At 38.7% G+C, this 21,345-nt stretch overlaps 1 protein-coding gene across 1 annotated transcript in view; it reads left to right on the top strand.

Moving 5' to 3' along the window:
- The window catches only part of LOC150075714 (protein transport protein Sec61 subunit beta-like), a 59,293-nt gene extending 39,087 nt beyond the window's left edge, over positions 1-20,206 (top strand). The window contains exon 4 of the mRNA XM_090387102.1: positions 19,872-20,206. Coding sequence (XP_090243228.1) covers positions 19,872-19,959 — 88 coding nt within the window. The 3' untranslated portion in view covers positions 19,960-20,206. The remainder of the gene's footprint in view (positions 1-19,871) is intronic.
- Positions 20,207-21,345: the final 1,139 nt, after the last annotated feature.

Genomic DNA, 21,345 nt, shown 5'->3' with positions numbered 1-21,345 from the left:
GCACAACCACCCCCAGGTCCCTTTCATTCTCTACCACTGCCATTGTACTACCACAGAGTTGATACGTTGCCCTGGGGTTGCTGTTTCCCATATGTAGTACTTTACATTTGTCAATGTTAAACTTCATTTGCCACCTCTCAGCCATCTGCTCAACTTTTCCAGATCCTGTTGCAGTAGCATAGTGTCAGTAGTGTCCTTGACAACCCTGCCAGCCTTCATATCATATGCAAACTTGGACATTAAGCTTGATATACCATCATCAGTATCATTTATAAATACAGAAAACAATAATGGACCCAATACTGAACCCTGAGGGACTCCACTAATAACATTAGTCCACGATGAGCAGTGTCCATTGATTACCACTCTCTGTCTTCTCCCTCTCAACCACCCCTTTATCCATAGCAGCAATTTGCCTCCAATGCCACACTGCTCCAATTTGTGCAGCAGTCTTCCATGTGCAACAGTATCAAAAGCCTTTCTAAGATCCAAGTATATAATACCAAAGTTATTCCCTGCATCCAGTTCTTTTGTGACTAATCAAATTGGTCAGGCAAGACTTCCCCTTAACAAAACCATGCTGTGTCTGAGCTATAACTGAAGTCTTGTCTAAATGATCCTGCAGTGCTTCTTTAACCAGTGCCTCCATTAATTTCACGGGAACAGAAGTTAAACTAACAGGTCTATAATTACTTGTGTCGCCCTTTGATCCTCATTTGTGAATTGGGGTCACATTTGCACATGTCCAGTCCATAGGTACTTCTCCTGAGTCCAAGGAAGCTCTCATAATTATGGCTAAGGGTTTGCTTACTTCCTTTGCTGCCTCCTTTACTATAACTGGATAGATCCCATCCACCCCAGGTGCCTTGCTTGTATTTATCTTCAACAATTTCTACTCCACTTTACTCTCAGTTATTACAAGATTCTCTAGCTTACTGCCAGAGTTGAATACACCTCTGGCATTCCCCTCGCTGAATAACTCCTCATGTGTGAATGTCGATGCAAAATATTCATTTAGTTTGTTAGCTACCTGAGGAGGATCATCAACAGTTGACCCATCGATATCCAGTGGAACAATCTGATTTATCCCCTTCCTTCTAGAGTTTACATAAGTAAACAAGTCTTTGCTGTTTTTCTTTGTATCATTTGCCAAAGATTTCTCATAATCTGCCTTCGCCTGCCTAACCTCCTTTGTAACTTGGTTACAGATCAACTTCTATCTATTATAGGCTTCTGTGTCACGTGTTAATTTATATGTATCCCATGTATTTTTCTTCTCTGCCATGTCTCATTAGTTCATCTGACATCCACTTAGGCCTAAACCTTGAACAATATTTCTTAGTTGGTATGTAAAGCCTAGTAGCTTCCAAGATAAGTTCTTTGAATGCTTCCCATTTTGAATTTGCTGTTGGTAACATCATCACCTGGTCCCACCGTATAGAATTTAAATACTGTCTCAGTCCATTGTTGTCGCCTTTACGAAAGCAATAACCCTTCCCTTTACCCCTAATGGTAGTTACCTCTTTGAGTAAATCCCACTTCAGCACACTGTGATCACTGCCACCTAGTGGTTCATTTACCTGCAGATTCTTAATGCATGAAGAATCACTACTGATAATCAAATCAAGAGTATTGCTCCCTCTAGTTGCCTCCCGAACATGCTGATGTAGAAAACAATCATCCAATAAATCCACAAAAGCCTTGCTACTGTGTGAGTGGCCAGCCCCCAAATTCCAGTCAATATCTGGGAAATTAAAATCCCCCATTATAAGACTCTCTGATTTACTGGCGCACTCTATTTCTCCGAACAGTTTCTTATTATACTCATCAGAGTCATTAGGCCTATAGCACACTCCTACTCTCAATTTTGATCTCCCAATGCTTATGTCACTCCAAACTGACTTGACACTGCATTGTCCAACAATGTCGACTGGCTTCATTTCCTTAGATTTTATGTATTTCTTAACTAATAGCATAACCCCTCCTCCCTTCCTATCCTGTCTATCCTTTCTGTAGACATTGTACTCCCCAAATTCCAGTTCTGCATTCCTTATATCTGTGTGACACCACGTCTCTGAAATAACCACAATATCTGCCTTTGATGTTTTGAGTAATACCTCAAATTCATCAAATTTATTTATTAAACTCCTAGCATTGGTGTACACGCAAGTATACATGCACCTGTTCTTTTTCTTAGCTACCCTAACACAACCCATGTGTTTACTTGTACCCCAATGATTCCCAGCAGTCTCTGAAATATCCTGCATCTTATTTTCCAGGCTGCGGCTCATTGCAATAGAAACAGTGCAAGAATCACTTTCACCTCTGCCAGTGGTTACTGTATTAGTCCTTGTATCCTTCCAATCTAGCAGTTTTCCGACCCACCTAACACTGCTTCGATTGCATCAGCATACGTTCTTGCACCCTTTCTGTTTAAGTGTATCCCATCCCTGTAGCAGTCTCTCCTGTTAACAGGAGATTGACAGGATCACTGGAGAGCTGGACTTAGAGAATAATTTTGACATTCTTTATTCGGATTTCAGCAAAGCATTTGACTCCGTCCCACATGAGCAGTTACTTTATAAACTGGAACAGGTTGGAATCACAGGGAAAATCCTTAGATGGATAGCTGGATGGTTTTATGGCAGGAGGCAGAAGGTTGTCATAATTGGTTATTTCTCAGATTGGGTTGATGTAAGAAGTGGTGTTCCCCAATAATCAGTATTAGGCCCACCTGTTGTTTTTGATTTTCATAAATGGCATCGATGAAGGGATAGAGGGTGTGATGTCTAAATTTTAGTATTAGTAACGGCCGCATGGTGCAAGAAAGCCTATGGCTTATGCTGCACCAGCCAAAAAAAAAAAAAAAAAAGATAAAAACAAAAAAAAAATAAAATAAAATAAATAACTAAATAATAATAATTAATAAAAAAAAAAAAAGGAAATTAAACCTATCATCCTATGATCTTCCCTTACCCGAAACTACTATCCGAATTTCCCCAAACTGTCGGCCTCTACCACCCATGAAGGCACCTTATTCCAGTAATTTATAACTCGCTGGCTAAAATAAAACTTTTCCTGCAGTCCAATCTAAACATTTCCCCCCGTAACTTGAATTTATGTCCCCTAGTTCTAGCATCATTTATAATCTTGAAAATTTTGTCCTCATTCATTTTACTGATGCCTCTTAGAGCCTTAAACACCTCAATCAAATCTCCTCTAAGGTGTCTAGTTTCCAAACTCTGCAACCCACATATTCGAAGTCTTTCTTCATAAGGATGCCCTTTTGCCGATCTCACCAGGCGAGTTACCCTTCTTTGCACCCTTTCAAGAAGCTCGATGTCTTTCTTTAGGTGCGGTCTCCATACTTGAACACAGTATTCCAAGTGTGGTCTAACATAAGCCTTATATAATGGGATTATCACGTCCCTATCTCTACTTGCAAAAGTTCGATAGATCATTGATATGACACCATGGGCCTTCCTTGCAACCTGTTTACAATGCTCAAAGAATTTCATGTCTGACCGTATCGTAACACCCAAGTCCCTTTCCTCCAGTACTGGGTTTAGTTGAACTCCACCAAGTGAATAAGTTTTTTTGGGATTACTGTTTCCCAGGTGTAATACCTTACACTTTGTTGGATTAAAGCACAGCTGCCATTTTTCTGACCATTCCTGAAGTCTATCTAGGTCTGTCTGAAGAAGCTCAGCTTGACAGTGATCATTAACTACTTTACCAATTTTAACATCATCTGCAAATTTAGACATCACGCCCTCTATCCGTTCATCAATGTCGTTTATGAAAATTAAAAACAACAGTGGTCCTAATACTGATCCTTGGGGAACCTCGCTTCTTACATCAACCTAATCTGAGGAATAGTCATTTATCACAACCCTCTGCCTCCTGCCCTGAAGCCATCCTTCTATCCAGCTAAGGATTTTCCCAGTGATTCCAACCTGTTCCAGCTTATAAAGCAACCGCTCATGTGGGACTGAGTCAAAAGCTTTGCTGAAATCTAAATAAACAATGTTGAAATTATTCCCTAAATCCAGCTTGTGAGTGATCCTTTCGAAATTGCAGACCAGATTTGTTAAACATGATTTTCCCTTTACAAAACCATGCTGAGTATCCTTGAGAATTTCAATTCGATCCAAATGATCCTGAATTCCACCCTTGATCATTGCCTCCATGATTTTCCCTACTACTGAAGTCAGACTGACAGATTGATAATTTCCAACTTCACTTTTAGAGCCACCCTTATATATGGGAGATACATTTGCACTTTTCCAATCCAAGGGAATCTCCCCAGAGTCTAGTGATGCTTGCATAATTAGCCTCAATGGTTCAATGCACTCGCTTGCCACCTCTCTTAAGATTATAGGGTATATTCCATCAACTCCAGGAGCCTTACTGGTCTCTAGGCTCGAAAGTTTTTTCATTAAATAATCTTGCGAAATTTCAATATCATTAATTACATATTTTTTAACTTCGCTCCCACAATTTCCCATTGCCACAAAAGGCTTTTCATTTGTAAATATCGATGCAAAATAACTGTTGAGTTCATCTGCAACGGCAGCTGGTGTATTTATTACTATCCCCTTTCCCTTACGTAAAGGTCCGAGCTGGTTTGTTCTGCTCTTCTTGACATTTATATATGTGAAGAATTCTTTATCCCCCCTCTTTGCTCTGTTTGCTAGTGATTTCTCATAAACTGCCTTTGCCTGTCGAACCTTTTCTGTGGCTCTATTACACATCACCTTGTTGCTGTTATAGGCTTCAGTACTTTTTATTGCTCTGTGACCTTTCCATGCCATCTTTTTCTGCTCAAGTAATGTGGCAACTTCACTATTCATCCAACTTGGAACCCTTCTCGTGGAGTATTTTTTTAATGGTATATACGCATTCAATGCATCTGTGATTAATGTTTTAAAAGCGTACCACAGTTCAATTGTATTCATTCTCTGCGCGATATCTACCCAGTTAATAGAGGCCATGTAGTACCTTAAGGCATCGTAATTTTTTTTTCTGAAATTAAAAAACCCATTCCTTTGCCTTTTACTTCTGCTACCTCTCTCTCGTCATCATCCACCGTAGAACTCCGTGATCACTTCCTGCTACTGGTTCCTCTACTGTCAGCCCTGTTATGTCATCTGATTCATGTGTGATGATGAGGTCTAAGATATTCTTTTCTCTAGTACTTTCCCTGACATGTTGATACAAATAACAGTCATCTAGGTGATTTAAAAATTTTGTTCCCCATGTCGAGTTTCCTTCCCATTTACTCCAATCAATTAGAGGCAAATTGAAATCACCCATAATAAGGCATTGACGCTTACTTGCCCATTCCATTTGCATGTAGACGCTTTTGTCATAATCTTCACAATCACCTGGTCTGTAGATTACTCGTACTCTCATTATACCTTTGTTTCCAACTATCTCACACCATACAGACTCTATACTAGCATGTGAAATGTCTGAATCCGGAAAAGCTATCGTCGCACTCAGGCTGCTTCTGATAAGAAGCATTACCCCACCACCCCTTCTATCTATCTAACCTATCCTTCCTAAATACATTATGCAAGCCGTACTGAAACTCATCATCCCCAATTTCCGGGTGGCACCACGTCTCTGTAAGCCCTATTATGTCCGCGTTACTTGTTTTAACCAGCAGATCGAATTCTCTCATTTTATTGACGACACTTTTAACGTTACTGTATAAACAATTAAGATTTACTGTTCTTGTATATTTAACAACCCTAACACAACCCTTGAAGTTTTTTAGGCTCTCTTCCCTGATATTAGCTACCCACTCACGTGAAACGTCTTTGCCCCCAGAACATCTAGATAATACGTCCAGTTGTGGTAACAGATAAGAGCTCTCAAGGTATGTGCAAGAGTTACATTGACCAATATTATCAGATAAACGCGTGTCAGTATTATCCACATCCCCCCCTAACTAGCAGTTTCCCTGAACCTTTAAGGTATCCTCAATAATACTGGCAAAAACGTTTGCACCACCTTTGTTTAAGTGTATCCCGTCTCTACAAAACAAATTCCTTCTACCTACAAGTGTGGGCCATGCTGATAGAAATTTACCCCCTAAAGCCTTGCAGATTCCTTCAAGTCTTGAGTTAATCCACAAGGCTCTTAACATATAATCCCTCCTATCGTGTCTGGGCAGAATTGCAGACACATAGACATTGTGGCCTAGCTCGCGGCATTTCCTCAGCATGGTCCTGTCTTTTTTCCAACAAATCGTCAGATCGTGTACGTTTAATATCATTTGTCCCCACATGAATAATAATATTTTCTTTACCCCCTTTAAAATCTGACAATCTGTTGGTGACATCATCAATAGTTGCTCCTGGCAGACATACCCTGGTTCTGCTCCACCTATCCTTATTACAAAAAATATTCCCCATTTCCCTAACAATGGAGTCTCCTAATAAAACAATGTCCTTTTTAACCAGAGTAGTTTGCACTTGGTTTTTCTGTTTTGAGGTTCGAATCGGGTGTGCATCACTTGGTAGATTGCTGGAGTTTTGAGTCCCTGACGAGCTCCCAGATGCATTATTTTCGAGGGCAAGCACTCGTTTTTTCAGGAACTCAAATTGTTCCATTTGCAGATGGTGTAAAGATTGGTAGAATAGTTAATGATCGCTGCTAAGCGGAGCTGTTTCAGAATGACCTAGATAGACTATAGGGATCGTCAGAAAAATGGCAGCTATGCTTTAATCCACAAAGTATAAGATATTGCACTTGGGGAACAGTAACCCCAAAATAACTTATTAACTTGGCGGAGTTTAACTAAAGCCGGTAGTGGAGGAAAGGGACTTGGTTATTACAATATAGTCAGATATGAAGTTCTCTGAGCATTGTAGACTGGTTGCAAGGAAGGCCCATGGTGTCCTATCGAATATTTATTGAACAATTGCTAGTAGAGATAAGACATCATAATCTCATTTTATAAGGCTACTGTTATACTGTTAGACCACACTTTGAATACTGTGTAACGCACCTGAAGAAAGACATTGTGCTTCTTGTAAGGGTCCAAAGACTGGTAATTCGCCTGGTTGAGATCGGCAAAAGGGTGTCCATACGAGGAAAATCTTCGAATATGCGGGTTGCATAGCTTGGAAACTAGTGCTTTAGAGGAGACTTGATTGTGGTGTTTAAGGCTCTGAGAGGCATAAGCAAAATGACTGAGGATGAAATTTGCTCGGTAATAAATGATTTAGAACAAGGGGCCATGATTTTAATTTAAGGGTGAGTAGATGTTTAGACTGGATTTGCAGGAAGTTTTATTTTAGCCAGAGTTATAAATTACTGGAATAAGTTGCCGACATGGGTGGTAGAGGCTGACAGTTTGTGGAAATTCAAAGGTCAGCTGGATAATTACCTATGGAGAAGGGAAATGCATAGGTTGTCTATTTCCTTTTCTCTATTAATTATTATTCTTATTTTTTAATTTTCTTCTTATTATTATTTTATGTTATTTATTTTATTTTATTTTTTATTTATTTGACTGGAGCAGAATAAGCCACAGGCTTCCTTGCACCATGTGGCTATTTATAATACTAAATACTAAATTATTGAAAAGGATATAGATTTTTAAAGACTTCGAATTTTAATTAGAAAAAGCCTATACAGTCATATAATAGCAGCACTGCTGGAGAAAGCGGTAATCTGCTTCAGAATTTTAAACCGGAAAACTTTATGAAAGAGCTCAAGAATAACTTGATACCATCAAAAGAGACACTGGCATGGGCATGAAGGACTTGAAAGAAGCTGTTGAAAACCTCAAACTATGGCATTATTTAATGTATTGGCATCTTTACTATATAATTGAATTTATTAGACAAACCAAAGTTTATCTAAAAAATTCAAAGATACAGTTAGACATGAAGTTCTGTGAGCATTGTAGACAGGTCGCAAGGAAGTTCCATGGTATTCTATCGATGATATTTCAAACAATTAGCGTTAGTAAAGACATGATGCTAGAAAGGAAGTTTACATAGCATCAACCAAAAAAAAAAAAAAAAACATGATTTCACACATCCACTCAATCCAAATGTTTGTCTAGTTCTGCCTTGAATCTATTTAAGCTATCAACTTCTACAATAACTGATTTTTTTTTTTTTTTTTTTTTTTATGAGAACCCCAAACACTAGAGATATTAGAACCTATAGTACTTAGTACTGTGCTTGGGTTGGAAGTTGAGAAGAGGAAAGAAGAGAATTATGGTCTACAGAACCTTCTGTAGACTAATTTTCAGGAAATACATGTGAAGGGAGGTAGTTCCAGAAAATGGCAGTTGATGAATAAATGAGGAAGATGAAAAGTTGGTTCTGTGAGTTTGAAGTTGGACAGTAAATGGATGTTGACTGGTGGCAGCATGAGTTCTGACTGTTTTGAAAGACAGCAGGAATTACAGAAGCCAATTCAGAAGAACAGTGCCCATGGAAGTATCTGTAGAAAAGGCATGCAGCAGAAACAGTACGTCTATAAGACAGTGGGTGGAGAGACCCTGTTAGAGATGAGTCATTAATTAACCTAACTGCCCTCTTCTGAATGGAATCTAGAAGCCTGAGAGAGGTTTTGGGGGCACCGCCCCACATGTGGGAACAATATTCCACGATAGGGTGGATTTGTGATTTGTACGGAGTGAACAGCTGTTTGGAAGAAGTACCGCCATGAGTGAAAGAGAAAACCAAGTTTTTTCAGAGGAAGCAATATTTGTAATGTGCTTTTTCCAAGAGAGAGTAGAAGTCAGGATAATCCCCAAAAAAGATATATCAACTTGCCTAGAAAGATTGAAATCAACTTAAGTTGGCTTTGCCCTACTGGAGAAATACCTGGAAATCAAAAAATGGAAAGTGGAATGCAATGTGCTATCGTTGGCAAAACTATGGATAGGATTTCCAGTCAATGAAAGAAGGTAATTAATATACAAGAGGAAAAGAGTGGGGGAAAGAACTGAACTTTCAGGGGTACAAGCATTGGAGAAGTTAGAAGACAGAGAGCCATCGACCATCACCCTCAGTGAGTGATCAGAGAGACAGAAAACTGGATAACCAAATACAAAAAAGAGTTGGCAAACCATAAAATGGAAGCATGTTTAGAAGGCCTTTATGCCAAATACAATCAATCCTTTGAGATGTCAAGAGCAACTACTTGTGTTTCACCAAACTTTTCCATTGAATTTGTCCATAAATGGGTAACATAAGCCAGCATATCACCAGTGGATTCACACAGATGGAATCCATACTAGCGATCGTTGATCAGACAGAAGGTTTCTAGGTAGTTCAAGAGTTGGCCGAGGGCCGACATCTGGTGAGTATGGGCTTGACACACCCAATGGTCCTCAGCTGGATATCATCATTCTACTACTTCTACTTCTGACTCTTGTTCTCTCTCTCTCTCTCTCTCTCTCTCTCTCTCTCTCTCAGGATAATTCAGAATTTTTTTTTTTTTTTTTTTTTTTTTTTTGGCTTGTGCAGCATAAGCCTCGGGCTTCCTTGCACCATGTGGCTAATAATAATAATAATTGATTTCTCCATTACTTTAGAAAGAGTAGAAGTAATTGCAATCGGACGATAATTGGATTGGAGGGATTTGTCACTCTTTAAGAACTGGCTGGATATGAGCAAATTTCCAAGCTGTGGAATAAGAGCTGAAAAAAGGCAGCAAAGAACTGGAGTAAGTTCAGGAGCACAGGTTTTGAGAAAAAGTGGAGAAATACTATCAGAACCTGGAGCTTTCTTAACATTAATCTTTGTCAAAATCCTTTTGATGGAAGACCACAGGAGGAATTGAATGGAATGTGTTCAGAACGGTGGGAGATGTTTTACAAAAATCATTAATATATGAGTTGGGGAAAAAAATGGGATGATAGCAAGTTAGGTTTATCCTTGGCTGAAGTGACAACAGAACCGTCTGGTAATTTGGAATCTCCTCTTTTCGACCTTCTCTGGCTAAAAATCTCTCTACCTCATTCTGCCAAATTCATCTGTTGTCTCTACCATTCTCCCAACTTGTTAACAGAAGGGACTGCTTCTACAGGGATGGGATACTCTTAAATAGAAAGGGTGCAAGAATATTTGCTGATGCTATCGAGGCAGTGTTAGTTGGGTCGGAAAACTGCTAGCTTGGGGGGGGGATACAAGGACTAATAGATTGACAGTAGCCACTGGCAGAGGTGAAAGTGATTCTAGCACTGCTTTTATTGGAATGAGCAGAAGCCTGGAAAACAAGATGCAGGATATTTCAGAGACTGCTGGGAGTCATTGCAGTACAAGTAAACACATGAGTTGTATTAGGGTAGCTGAGAAAAAAGAACAGGTGCCTGTATACTTGCATGTACACCTATGCTAGGAGTTTGGTAAATAAATTTGATGAATTTGAGTTATTGCTCAAAGCATCAAAGGCAGATATTGTTGGGATATCAGAGACATGGTGTCACTCAGATATAAGGAATGCAGAACTGAAATTTGGGGAGTGCAACATCTACAGAAAGGATAGACAGGATTGGAAGGGAGGAGGAGTTATGCTATTAGTTAAACACATAAAATCCAAGGAAGTGAAGCCAGTCGACATTGCTAGTCAGTGCAGTGTCGAGTCAGTTTGGTGTGACATAAGCATTGGGAGAACAAAATTGAGAGTAGGAATGTGCTATAGGCCTAATGACTCTGATGAGTATAATAAGAAACTGTACAGAGAAATAGTGGGCCAGTAAATCAGAGAGTCTTATAATTGGGGATTTCAATTCCCCAGATATTGACTGGAATTTGTGGGTTGGTCACTCACACACTAGCAAGGCTTTTGTGGATTTATTGGGTGATTGTTTTCTACATCAGCATGTTCGGGAGGCAACTAGAGAGTAATACTCTTGATTTGATTATTAGTAGTGATTCTTCATGCAGTAAGAATCTGCAGATAGAGGAACAACTAGGTGGCAGTGATCAGTGTGCTGAAGTGGGAGTTACTCAAAGAGGTAACTACCATCAGGGGTAAAGGGAAGGGTTATTGCTTTCATAAAGGCGACTACGATGGTCTGAGACAGTATTTAAATTCTATACAGTGGGACAAACTGATGATGTTACCAACAGCAAATTCAAAATGGGAAGCATTCAAAGAACTTATCTTGGAAGCTACCAGGCTTTACATACCAACTAAGAAATATTGTTCAAGGTTTAAGTCTATATGGATGTCAGATGAACTAACGAGACATGGCAGAGAAGAAAAATGCGTGGGATACATATAATTTAATATTTAAAATAAATAAATGCACAAGGCATAATACTTTAAGAGTTTGGTATCTATATAATATCGTTGTTTAGATACACCATAGATAACTCTTAATAAACTACAAAGTAGTTGTTGTAGGCATCATTTGCTCTTTCTCATATTGTGCTCTGCCTTCACGACGAGTTGCCATGATATTGCACTACTTGTGCATTTATTTATTTTAAATATTGACATCTACACCTCTTGGCATCTCTCATATTGTGTGATTAACTTCACAACTGGGTCGTCATGTCTGCAATACCAGGGTACCTGCCCACCCACTGATGATCGGCCAATAGCCGTGAAACAGGGCTGTCTGGGTGGTGGTGGTACTCAACTGAGAATAAGTAACAATAGTCTTCTCTATTGGTGAAACGTTACTTATTCGAAGTAGTGCAATATCATGGCAACTCGTCGTGAAGGCAGAGCACAATATGAGAAGGCAGAGCACAATATGAGAAAGAGCAAATGATGCCTACAACAACTACTTTGTAGTTTATTAAGAGTTATCTATGGTGTATCTAAACACCGATATTATATATATAATTTAATACGTGACACAGAAGCCTATGATAGATATAAGTTGATCTGTAACCAAGTTACAAAGGAGTTTAGGCGGATTACGAGAAATCTTTGGCAATGGATGCAAAGAAAAACAGCAAAGAGTTCTTTACTTATGTAAACTCTAGAAGGAAAGGGATGAATCAGATTAGTCCACTTGATATCGATGGTTCAACTGTTGATGATCTTCCTCAGGTAGCTAACAAACTAAATGAATATTTTGCATCGACATTCACACATGAGGAGTTATTCAGCAAGGGGAATGCCAGAGGTGTATTCAACTCTGGCAGTAAGCTAGATAATCTTGAAATAACTGAGAGTAAAATGGAAGAGAAATTTTTGAAGATAAATATAAGAAAGGCACCTGGGATGTATGGGATCTGTCCAGTTATATTAGAGGAGGCAGCAAAGGAAGTAAGCAAACCCTTAGCCATAATTATGAGAGCTTCCTTGGACTCAGGGGAGGTACCCACACACTGGAGATGTGCAAATGTGATCCCAATTCACAAAGGAGCATCAAAATCTGACACAAGTAAATATAGACCTGTGAGTTTAACTTCTATTCCAGGAAAATTAATGGAAGCACTGGTTAAAGAAGCACTGCAGGATCACCTAGACAAGACTTCAGTTATAGCTCGGACACAGCATGGTTTTGTTAAGGGGAAGTCTTGCCTGACCAATTTGATTGGATACTATTATACAGTCACAAAAGAACTGGATGCAGGGAAGAACTTTAATATTATATACTTGGATCTTAGAAAGGCTTTTCATACTGTTGCACATGTAAGACTGCTGCACAAATTCGAGCAGTGTGGCATTGGAGGCAAATTGCCTCCAATGTAGAAGAGTGGTAATCAGTGGACACTGCTCATCGTGAACTAATGTTATTAGTAGAGTCCTTCAGGGTTCACTGTTGGGTCCATTATTGTTTTCTGTATTTATAAATAATATTCATGATGGTATATCAAGCTTAATGTCCACGTTTGTAGACGATATAAAGGTTGGCAGGGTTGTTAAGGACACTACTGATGCTATGCTGCTGCAACAGGATCTGGAAAGGTTGAGCAGATGGGCTGAGAGGTGGCAAATGAAGTTTAACATTGACAAATGTAAAGTACTATATTTGGGAAACAGCAACCCCAGAGCAACGTATCAATTCTGTAGTACTACACTGACAGTGGTAGAGAATGAAAAGGACCTGGGGGTAATTGTGCAGGCAGATATGAATTTCTCTGAGCAGTGCACACGGGCTGCAAGATTAGCTCACGGTGTCTTGTCAATGATATACAGGAATTCTTCTAGTGTTGATAAGGAGGTGATTATTCCCTTGCATGAGGCAATGGTCAGGCCACACCTTGAGTACTGTATACAGGTCTGGAGGCCTCATTTCAAGAAGGATGTAGAGCTGCTGGAACGAGTATAGAGAAGGGCAACAAGAGTAGTGAATGGAACAAAGGGTTGCTCTTACGAAGAAAGGCTTAAGTTTTGCAAATTACAGTGTATGGAGACTAGGCACCGGCGAGGTGCCTAGTCTCCATACACTGTAATTTGCAAAACAAAAACACCTTGGTAAAACACCTCTCACCATTCCCAACGTGCTCCATTCAATGCCTCCTGTGGTCTTCCATCCAAAGGATGTCAGACAGATTTTGACGAATCATGATGCTCAGAAAGCTCCAGGTCATGATGGTATTTCTCCACTTGTTCTCAAAACCTTTTCTCCTTAAATTATTTTTGTTCTTTGCTGCCCTTTTTCATTTTCTTATTCTAAAGGTGTTTTTTCTTCTGCTTGGAATTTCGCTCATATCCAGCCAGTTCCTAAAATGGGTGGCAACTCCCTCCCATTCAATTATCGTCCCATTGCAGTTACTTCTAGACTTTCTGGAGTAATGGAAAAATGAATTAATTGCCAAAACTTAAACTACCTAGAAACCTGCTGTCTGACCAACGATCGCCAATATCGATTCCATCAGTGTTGATTACCCATTTATGGACAAATTCAATGGAAAAGTTCAGTGAAACACCAGCAGCTTCTCCTGATATCTCAAATGTTTTCGATCATGCTTGGCATAAGTCTTCTAAACAAGCTTCCTTCTTATGGTTTGCCAACTGCTTTTATAACTGGTTATCAAGTTTTCTCTCTGATCGTCCACTGAGTGTAATATTAGATGGCTCTTTAGTCTAACTCCTCCATTGAATGGAAATCCTATTCGTAGTTTTGCCAATGATAGCACATTGCATTCCACTACCAGTTCCTTAAATGCCGATCTCCAGGTAATTCTGCAGTGTGGCAAAGACAACTTAGTTGATTCAGTCCTTTTAAAACTCAGTCTTGTCTTCATTATCAGCCATTTTCAATCCACTGCAGGATGAAAGCCTCTCCTGCAACTTTCCAGTTCCTTCTGTTTGTGCAATGGACATCCATTTGCTTGTTTCCTACCCATAAACTCATGAATTTCATCTATCCACCTCCGCCTTTGTCTTCCAGGTTTTCTTCTAGCTCCTCTTGGTTACCATTCTGTTATTTTCTTAGTCCATCTATCATCATGTCTTCGAGCTATGTGTCCTGCCCAAGACCATTGTAGTTCTTTAGTTTTGATAAGAATGTCCTTTACTTGAGTTTGCTGCCTAATCCGTGTGTTTCTCTTCTTATCTAACAGTCTGATTCCCAATATAATTCATTCCATTCTTCGCTGTGTAGTTCTCAGCTTCTCTTCCATTCTTTTGGTGAGTGCCCAAATTTCACTTCCATAAGTCATGGTGGGGAGTATACATTGGTTCATTATTTTACATTTCAGACAAATTGGGATATTGCTCTTCAGCATGTGACTATATTTCCTGAATACTATCCATCCAAAATATATTCTTCTCTTGATTTCCAACCATTTATCATTATTACAGCTAATAACTTGTTCCAGATAAGTATATGACTCCACCTTTTCAATTACTGCTCCTTCAATCATTATTTCCCTTTCTCTGGCATACTTGTTTATCATTACTTTTGTTTTAGCCATATTCATCTTTAGTCCTAAATCCTTACTAACTGTGCATAACTGATTAAGATTCTCCTCTAATTCTTTGGGATCGTGGCTTATGACCACTATGCCATCTGCAAATCGTAAATGGTTTAGGTACTCTCCGTTCACATTGACTCCTTTCTGCGACCAGTCTAATCTTCTGAAAACTTCCTCAAGGGCAGCAGTAAACAGCTTCGGAGATATTGTGTCTCCTTGTCGAACTCCTTTCTCGATTTTAAATTTCCTACTGTCTTTGTCTAGTCTAATAAAGGAGGTAGCATTCTCATATATTTTCTTCAAAATCATAATATGTGGGGTATCTATGCCTTGTCTGTCTAGTGCCCGAAACATTGCCTTATGCTGTATGGAGTTAAATGCCTTTTCATAATCCACAAATACCAGCCATAATGGTGTTTTATTATTCATTTGCTTTTTCCATTAGCTGTGATATTATGTGAAGTTGATCCATAGTTGAGAATCCTGTCCTAAAGCCAGCTTGTTTTTTCGGTTGATTCCCATCAAGTATTCTCTCAAATCTGTTAGTAATGACCCTTGTGCACACCTTGTAGATGTGGGATAACAAGCTAATTGGTCTATAATTTCCAATTTCTGATTTATCTTCTTTCTTATGCAGCAAAACTATGATTGCATTTTTCCACTGCTTAGGCGTCACACCTTTTCTAATGCACTTTGTGAAGAGCCTTGTCAGTTTTTGTGTTATGTCTCTTCCTCCCAATTTTAACAACTCTACAGTAACTTCATCTTCCACTGGGGCTTTCTGATTCTTCATTTTCTTCAATGCATGTTCTACCTCATCAGGAAGAATATCTGGTATGTCGTATGTGTTGCTAATTTGCAATCCATCTTCTTCACTGCTGGCATCATTCCCTCGCTCCTTGTTTAATTCTCTATAGTAGTCGTCTGCTATTTGAATTATGCCTTCTCTGCTGTTTATAAGTACACCATCGATATTCTTCAGTTTCAGTGTCATTTGTCTTTCTGTGTTACTGCTCATGGCTGCTGATTTAAATCCTTTGTTTTCCCTTAATGCTTGTTCTACTTTTCTTGTGTTAAATCTTATGTCCTCTGAGTCTTTCTAATGGCTTTGCATAACTCAGTATACTCAATTTTCTCCTTGTCAGTGTTTATCTTGCTCTCCATTTTTCGCCTTCAGTTCATCATAAGTGTTAAGGGGAAGTCTTGCTTGACCAACTTGATTGGATACTATGAGGCAGTCACAAAAGAACTGGATGCAGGGAATAACTTTGATATTATATGCTTGGATCTTAGAAAGGCTTTTGATACTGTTGCACATGGAAGACTGCTACACAAATTGGAGCAGTGTGACATTGGAGGCAAATTGCTGCTATGGATAAAGGGGTGGTTGAGGGGGAGAAGACAGAGAGTGGTAATCAATGGACACTGCTCATCGTGGACTAATGTTATTAGTGGAGTCCCTCAGGGCTCAGTGTTGGGTCCATTATTGTTTTCTGTATTTATAAATGATATTGATGATGGTATATCAAGCTTAATGTTCAAGTTTGCAGATGATACAAAGGTTGGCAGGGTTGTCAAGGACACTACTGACACTATGCTGCTGCAACAGGATCTGGAAAGGTTGAGCAGATGGGCTGAGAGGTGGCAAATGAAGTTTAACATTGACAGATGTAAAGTACTACACATGGGAAACAGCAACCCCAGAGCAACGTATCAACTCTGTGGTACTACACTGACAGTGGTAGAGAATGAAAGGGACTTGGGGGTGATTGTGCAGGCAGATATGAAGTTCTCTGAGCAGTGCAGACGGGCTGCAAGAGTAGCTCATGGAGTATTGTCAATGATATACAGGAATTTTTCCAGCAGGGCTAAGGAGGTGATTATTCCATTGTATAAGGCAATGGTCAGGCCACACCTAGAGTACTGTATACAGGTCTGGAGGCCTCATTTCAAGAAGGATGTAGAGCTGCTGGAACGAGTACAGAGAAGGGCAACAAGATTAGTGAATGGAACAAAGGGGTGGTCTTACGAAGAAAGGCTTAAGTTTTGCAAATTACAGTGTCTGGAGACTAGGCACCAGCGAGGTGATCTGATAGAGGTGTATAAAGCCTTGAATGGTTTAAGCATGCTTAATGCTGATGGGATTCTTCCTCTAGCTCAGAAAAATCACCTGAGAGGGCATAAATTCAAATTGAGGAAAGACATTGTAGGATAGACGTGCGGAAATTTGCCTTTAGCCAGCGGGTGGTTGGTTGGTGGAACAGACTGCCATCCCTTGTGGTGGAGGTTGATAGCCTAAATAAGTTTGGGGGTGATTGTGCAGGCAGATATGAAGTTCTCTGAGCAGTGCAGACGGGCTGCAAGAGTAGCTCATGGAGTATTGTCAATGATATACAGGAATTTTTCCAGCAGGGCTAAGGAGGTGATTATTCCATTGTATAAGGCAATGGTCAGGCCACACCTAGAGTACTGTATACAGGTCTGGAGGCCTCATTTCAAGAAGGATGTAGAGCTGCTGGAACGAGTACAGAGAAGGGCAACAAGATTAGTGAATGGAACAAAGGGGTGGTCTTACGAAGAAAGGCTTAAGTTTTGCAAATTACAGTGTCTGGAGACTAGGCACCAGCGAGGTGATCTGATAGAGGTGTATAAAGCCTTGAATGGTTTAAGCATGCTTAATGCTGATGGGATTCTTCCTCTAGCTCAGAAAAATCACCTGAGAGGGCATAAATTCAAATTGAGGAAAGACAGATGTAGGATAGACGTGCGGAAATTTGCCTTTAGCCAGCGGGTGGTTGGTTGGTGGAACAGACTGCCATCCCTTGTGGTGGAGGTTGATAGCCTAAATAAGTTTAAGGCTCAGCTGGACAGGTATTTTGAATGAACAGAGGGGTGAAGTGGAAGTGGGTTTTTTTTTTTTTTTTTTTGGCTGATGCTGCATAAGCTTGCTTTCTTGCATCAAATGCCTCTACTAATGCTAATGCTAATGTTTCTTGACTAATTTTTTCTTCTTTGGATTTCTTTTTCCCTATTGGTTTCTTGGGCTTTATCACGTTCATAAAGTTGTAATATTCCTCATCGATATCTTGGTCCTGAGCAGTCTGCAGAAGCTCAAACTTGTTCTTAAGTTCCAGTACATACTGCTTTTTCTCCTCTTCTGTTATCTCAAAGACCTTTGTATTATTTACTCGAGTTAGTTTTTTTCCTTTCTTTTCCTACATCTATATCAAGTGTACATCTTACCATTCTGTGATCACTTCCAACATTTACCTTATTCAGGATAGTAACATCATTCACAATATATCTTCTGTTAGTGAGGATGAAGTCGATTTCATTAGTTGTTAATCCATTTGGACTCTTCCATGTCCACTTTCTGTTCACCCTTTTCTTGAAAAAAGTGTTCATTACTACAATCCTTGAAATTCTGCAAATTCCACAAGTCTTTTGCCTCTTTCATTTCTTTCACCAATTCCAAAATTTCCTATAGTTCCCCTTTCTGTGCTGTTTTTCCATTTTCCAACCTTGGCATTGAAGTCCCCCATAATAATAGTGTAGTGGGTTCTCTGCTCATCTAGAAGACTCAATTTCGGTGTACATTTCTTCAACCTCTTCATCATCATGGCTCAATGTTGGTGCTTAAATCATTATAACCTTTAGCTTGTACCTCTTAGAAATCTTGAATATGTCTTGTGACACCCTTGGTGATGTACTTTTGAATTCCAAAATGTTGTTTTTTAAAACTTTATGGACCAGAAACCCAACTCTACCTTCACCCCTTTCACTGTTTCTATTGGTGTACGGCAGATTTCCACTTGGTAAACTTATAAGTAATTCCTTTCTTCTTCTTGTTTCAGCCAAACCGATGATATTCCAATTCACATTTTCTAATTCCTTTTCCAGCTCTAATATCCTGATCTTCACTGATGAGTGATCTTATATTGTAACAGGCCAAGTTCAGTTTCCGTGCATGGCAGCCTGGTCATACCCAGAGATTCTTAGCACCCTCTGCTTCCATTCTGATCCTCTCACTGCCATAAGAGGGGGAGTGAAATCCACTGGGGACTGAGGGCCATTTGTTTTGTCATGCTGTCATATGCTGGAGGGTTTGGTCTTTTCCTCTTCACGCTCACCAGGCATCTTGAAGAGAACCGCTCTATATGTCCGTTGCCACCTTAGTGATGTAACAGGGCTTACCATCGAGAAGGTGTGCATGAGTGGATTTTAGGGAGGCAGGCCAACCGGACTTCTCCTAAATCTTCTGTTATAGAAAGATATTGGATCCATCAGTGTTTTAGACTGAGTGTCTGATAACACACAGGATACCTATTCCCTCTAAGAAGAGTAGGAATAGGACAGTGTAACTTACCGAAATGCTGTCTTTTCTTTTCTTTTTTTTTTTTTTTTTAAGTTTAACTGCTATGACTGTGAATGTGACAATTTAATTTTAATATCATGAATTCACCCAGAAATATTCACACATAACAGCATTATATAGTATGGACCAGAGTATAATGCTCAATACGTTCTACATTGATCTCAATATGATACATAGAACATCTTTTTTAATTGTTTTCATTTTAATTTCTGTAGAGTATCATACGGAAGTGTTCTACATATCATATTGATGTAAACTCTTATTCTTTTACAAATAACATTATGAACTTTTGAACATTTGTATATGGAAATAAAAATGAAAATAATATTTTAATGTTACAGAGTAAAAACATTGTATTGACTAGTGGAGAAAAATACATATTCAATGAAAAATATTCAAAAATGCCTCTGTGCTAAAAGCATTTTAAGATGGATTGATTTTTTATTTCTTTCCAACATATCCATTACAGAATTTCACTCTAGCAATGACTGACTAGTTGCAAAATAAACTTAAGAAATGTCAGTAACTGTAATCTAGCACTAACAGTAAGGATTTTGGTTTTCAAATGAGTTCTTATTTTGGCACCTAATTATTATTTTTATTTTATTTTTATTATTTTTTTTTGTTACTTTTAGAGGACCTGTTCCAGTACTAGTGATGAGTTTACTCTTTATTGCTTCTGTGTTCATGCTGCATATCTGGGGTAAATATACAAGAGGATAAAGAAATGCTGAGTCACAGAAAGAAAATATTATGGCTCAGAAGAATACGGGGAAATTCCCAATTTGGAAAATGTTTCTATATTTCTATTCCTTTACCTGCCTGGGACCATTTTTAAAGGAAAAATGTTCATTTACCTACTTTCCTTTTGAATCATAATTTCAACAAGGAAAAGTATTGCTCTGGCAATGCTTTTTAATAGACATAAAGCTTGTGTTTTACAAGCTTTATGTATATTAAAATTAAATTTATTACCAACATTGTAAGGAATTTTATAAAATCTAGTAAAAAACTTTGTTGCTGATAGCATAAACTGTGTTTAAGGTGAAGAAGGGAAACAAAAAAGTGTTTTAAAATAAATATCATTTAAAAAAATATAAAATGTGCCTACAATGATCCTGTTATGGAAGTAAAATTCAGAGAAACAAAATGCATGTCAGTATGTTCAGAGCTATTACCTTAACCTTGTACACACACAGGGTGTTTTGATTAAAAGACTTCAGATTGTATCTCCCTTACTTTTAGGTTAGTTTTTGGCTGAACTTTGTCATTTGGGCTAAAATTTTTGAATTTGTTTTTAAAATTGGATAAGTACTATCCTCTAGATTTTACAATTTTCAAATTGAAATTTTGCCTAATAAGCTGTTTTTTTAACTGTAGGATATCACTGTATGTCTGAAAAGAATTGACTGATCTTGTGTGAAGAAAAACAAAAGCAATGGTTGTTGTTTGCTCTTCAGTACACAGCCCTCGCAGCACAGCTGGTAAGATTACCATCCTCCCCACACTGGGTGGAAAAGACCTGAGTATGAGTCTTTTCAATGACGTGAGGAACTTTTATGGGGCTGTTTCACAATATGGCTGAGTTAGTCTGTCTCAAATGAGAGTAGCATGGGTTTTTCCTCTCTGGAACTCTGGTTTTTTGCCCAGAAAACAGAAAATCAATGACAGAACATGCTATTTACAGTATATGTGGAGGAATATGGCCTTCGTCACTGATGCTCCTAAAAAAAAAAAAAAAAAAAACTACTATTACAGTACATGCAGCTGGCAGTTTTGTGCTGTGTTTGCACTCTAACACCATTGTAAAGAAATTTTTAAAAAAATTATTTCAAATAAAAGGGTGTACATTATTTTCAGAAGTACACCAATATTGTTTTTATACTAAACTGAGAGAAGCAAAATTTTTCCCATCAAAGAAAAACTAGCTGTATAGGCAAAATTTTAATTTAGAAATTGTAAAAACCTAAGTTCAGTTTTAACATGAAGTCTAAAAATTTCAGGCCAAATATGATAGTTTAGGTAATCAACATAAACATAAAACTGATCAAGGTAGGCTCGGCTCTGGTGCCTTTTAATTGAAACACTATATAATAAAAGATTTACATT

The sequence above is a fragment of the Mastigoproctus giganteus genome, chromosome 13 (assembly GCF_048544385.1).
Source record: "Mastigoproctus giganteus isolate SK-2022 chromosome 13, ASM4854438v1, whole genome shotgun sequence".
NCBI lineage: Eukaryota > Metazoa > Arthropoda > Arachnida > Uropygi > Thelyphonidae > Mastigoproctus > Mastigoproctus giganteus.
The sequence above is the reverse complement of the archived record's forward strand: the minus strand, read 5'-3'. Positions and strand labels throughout refer to the sequence as shown.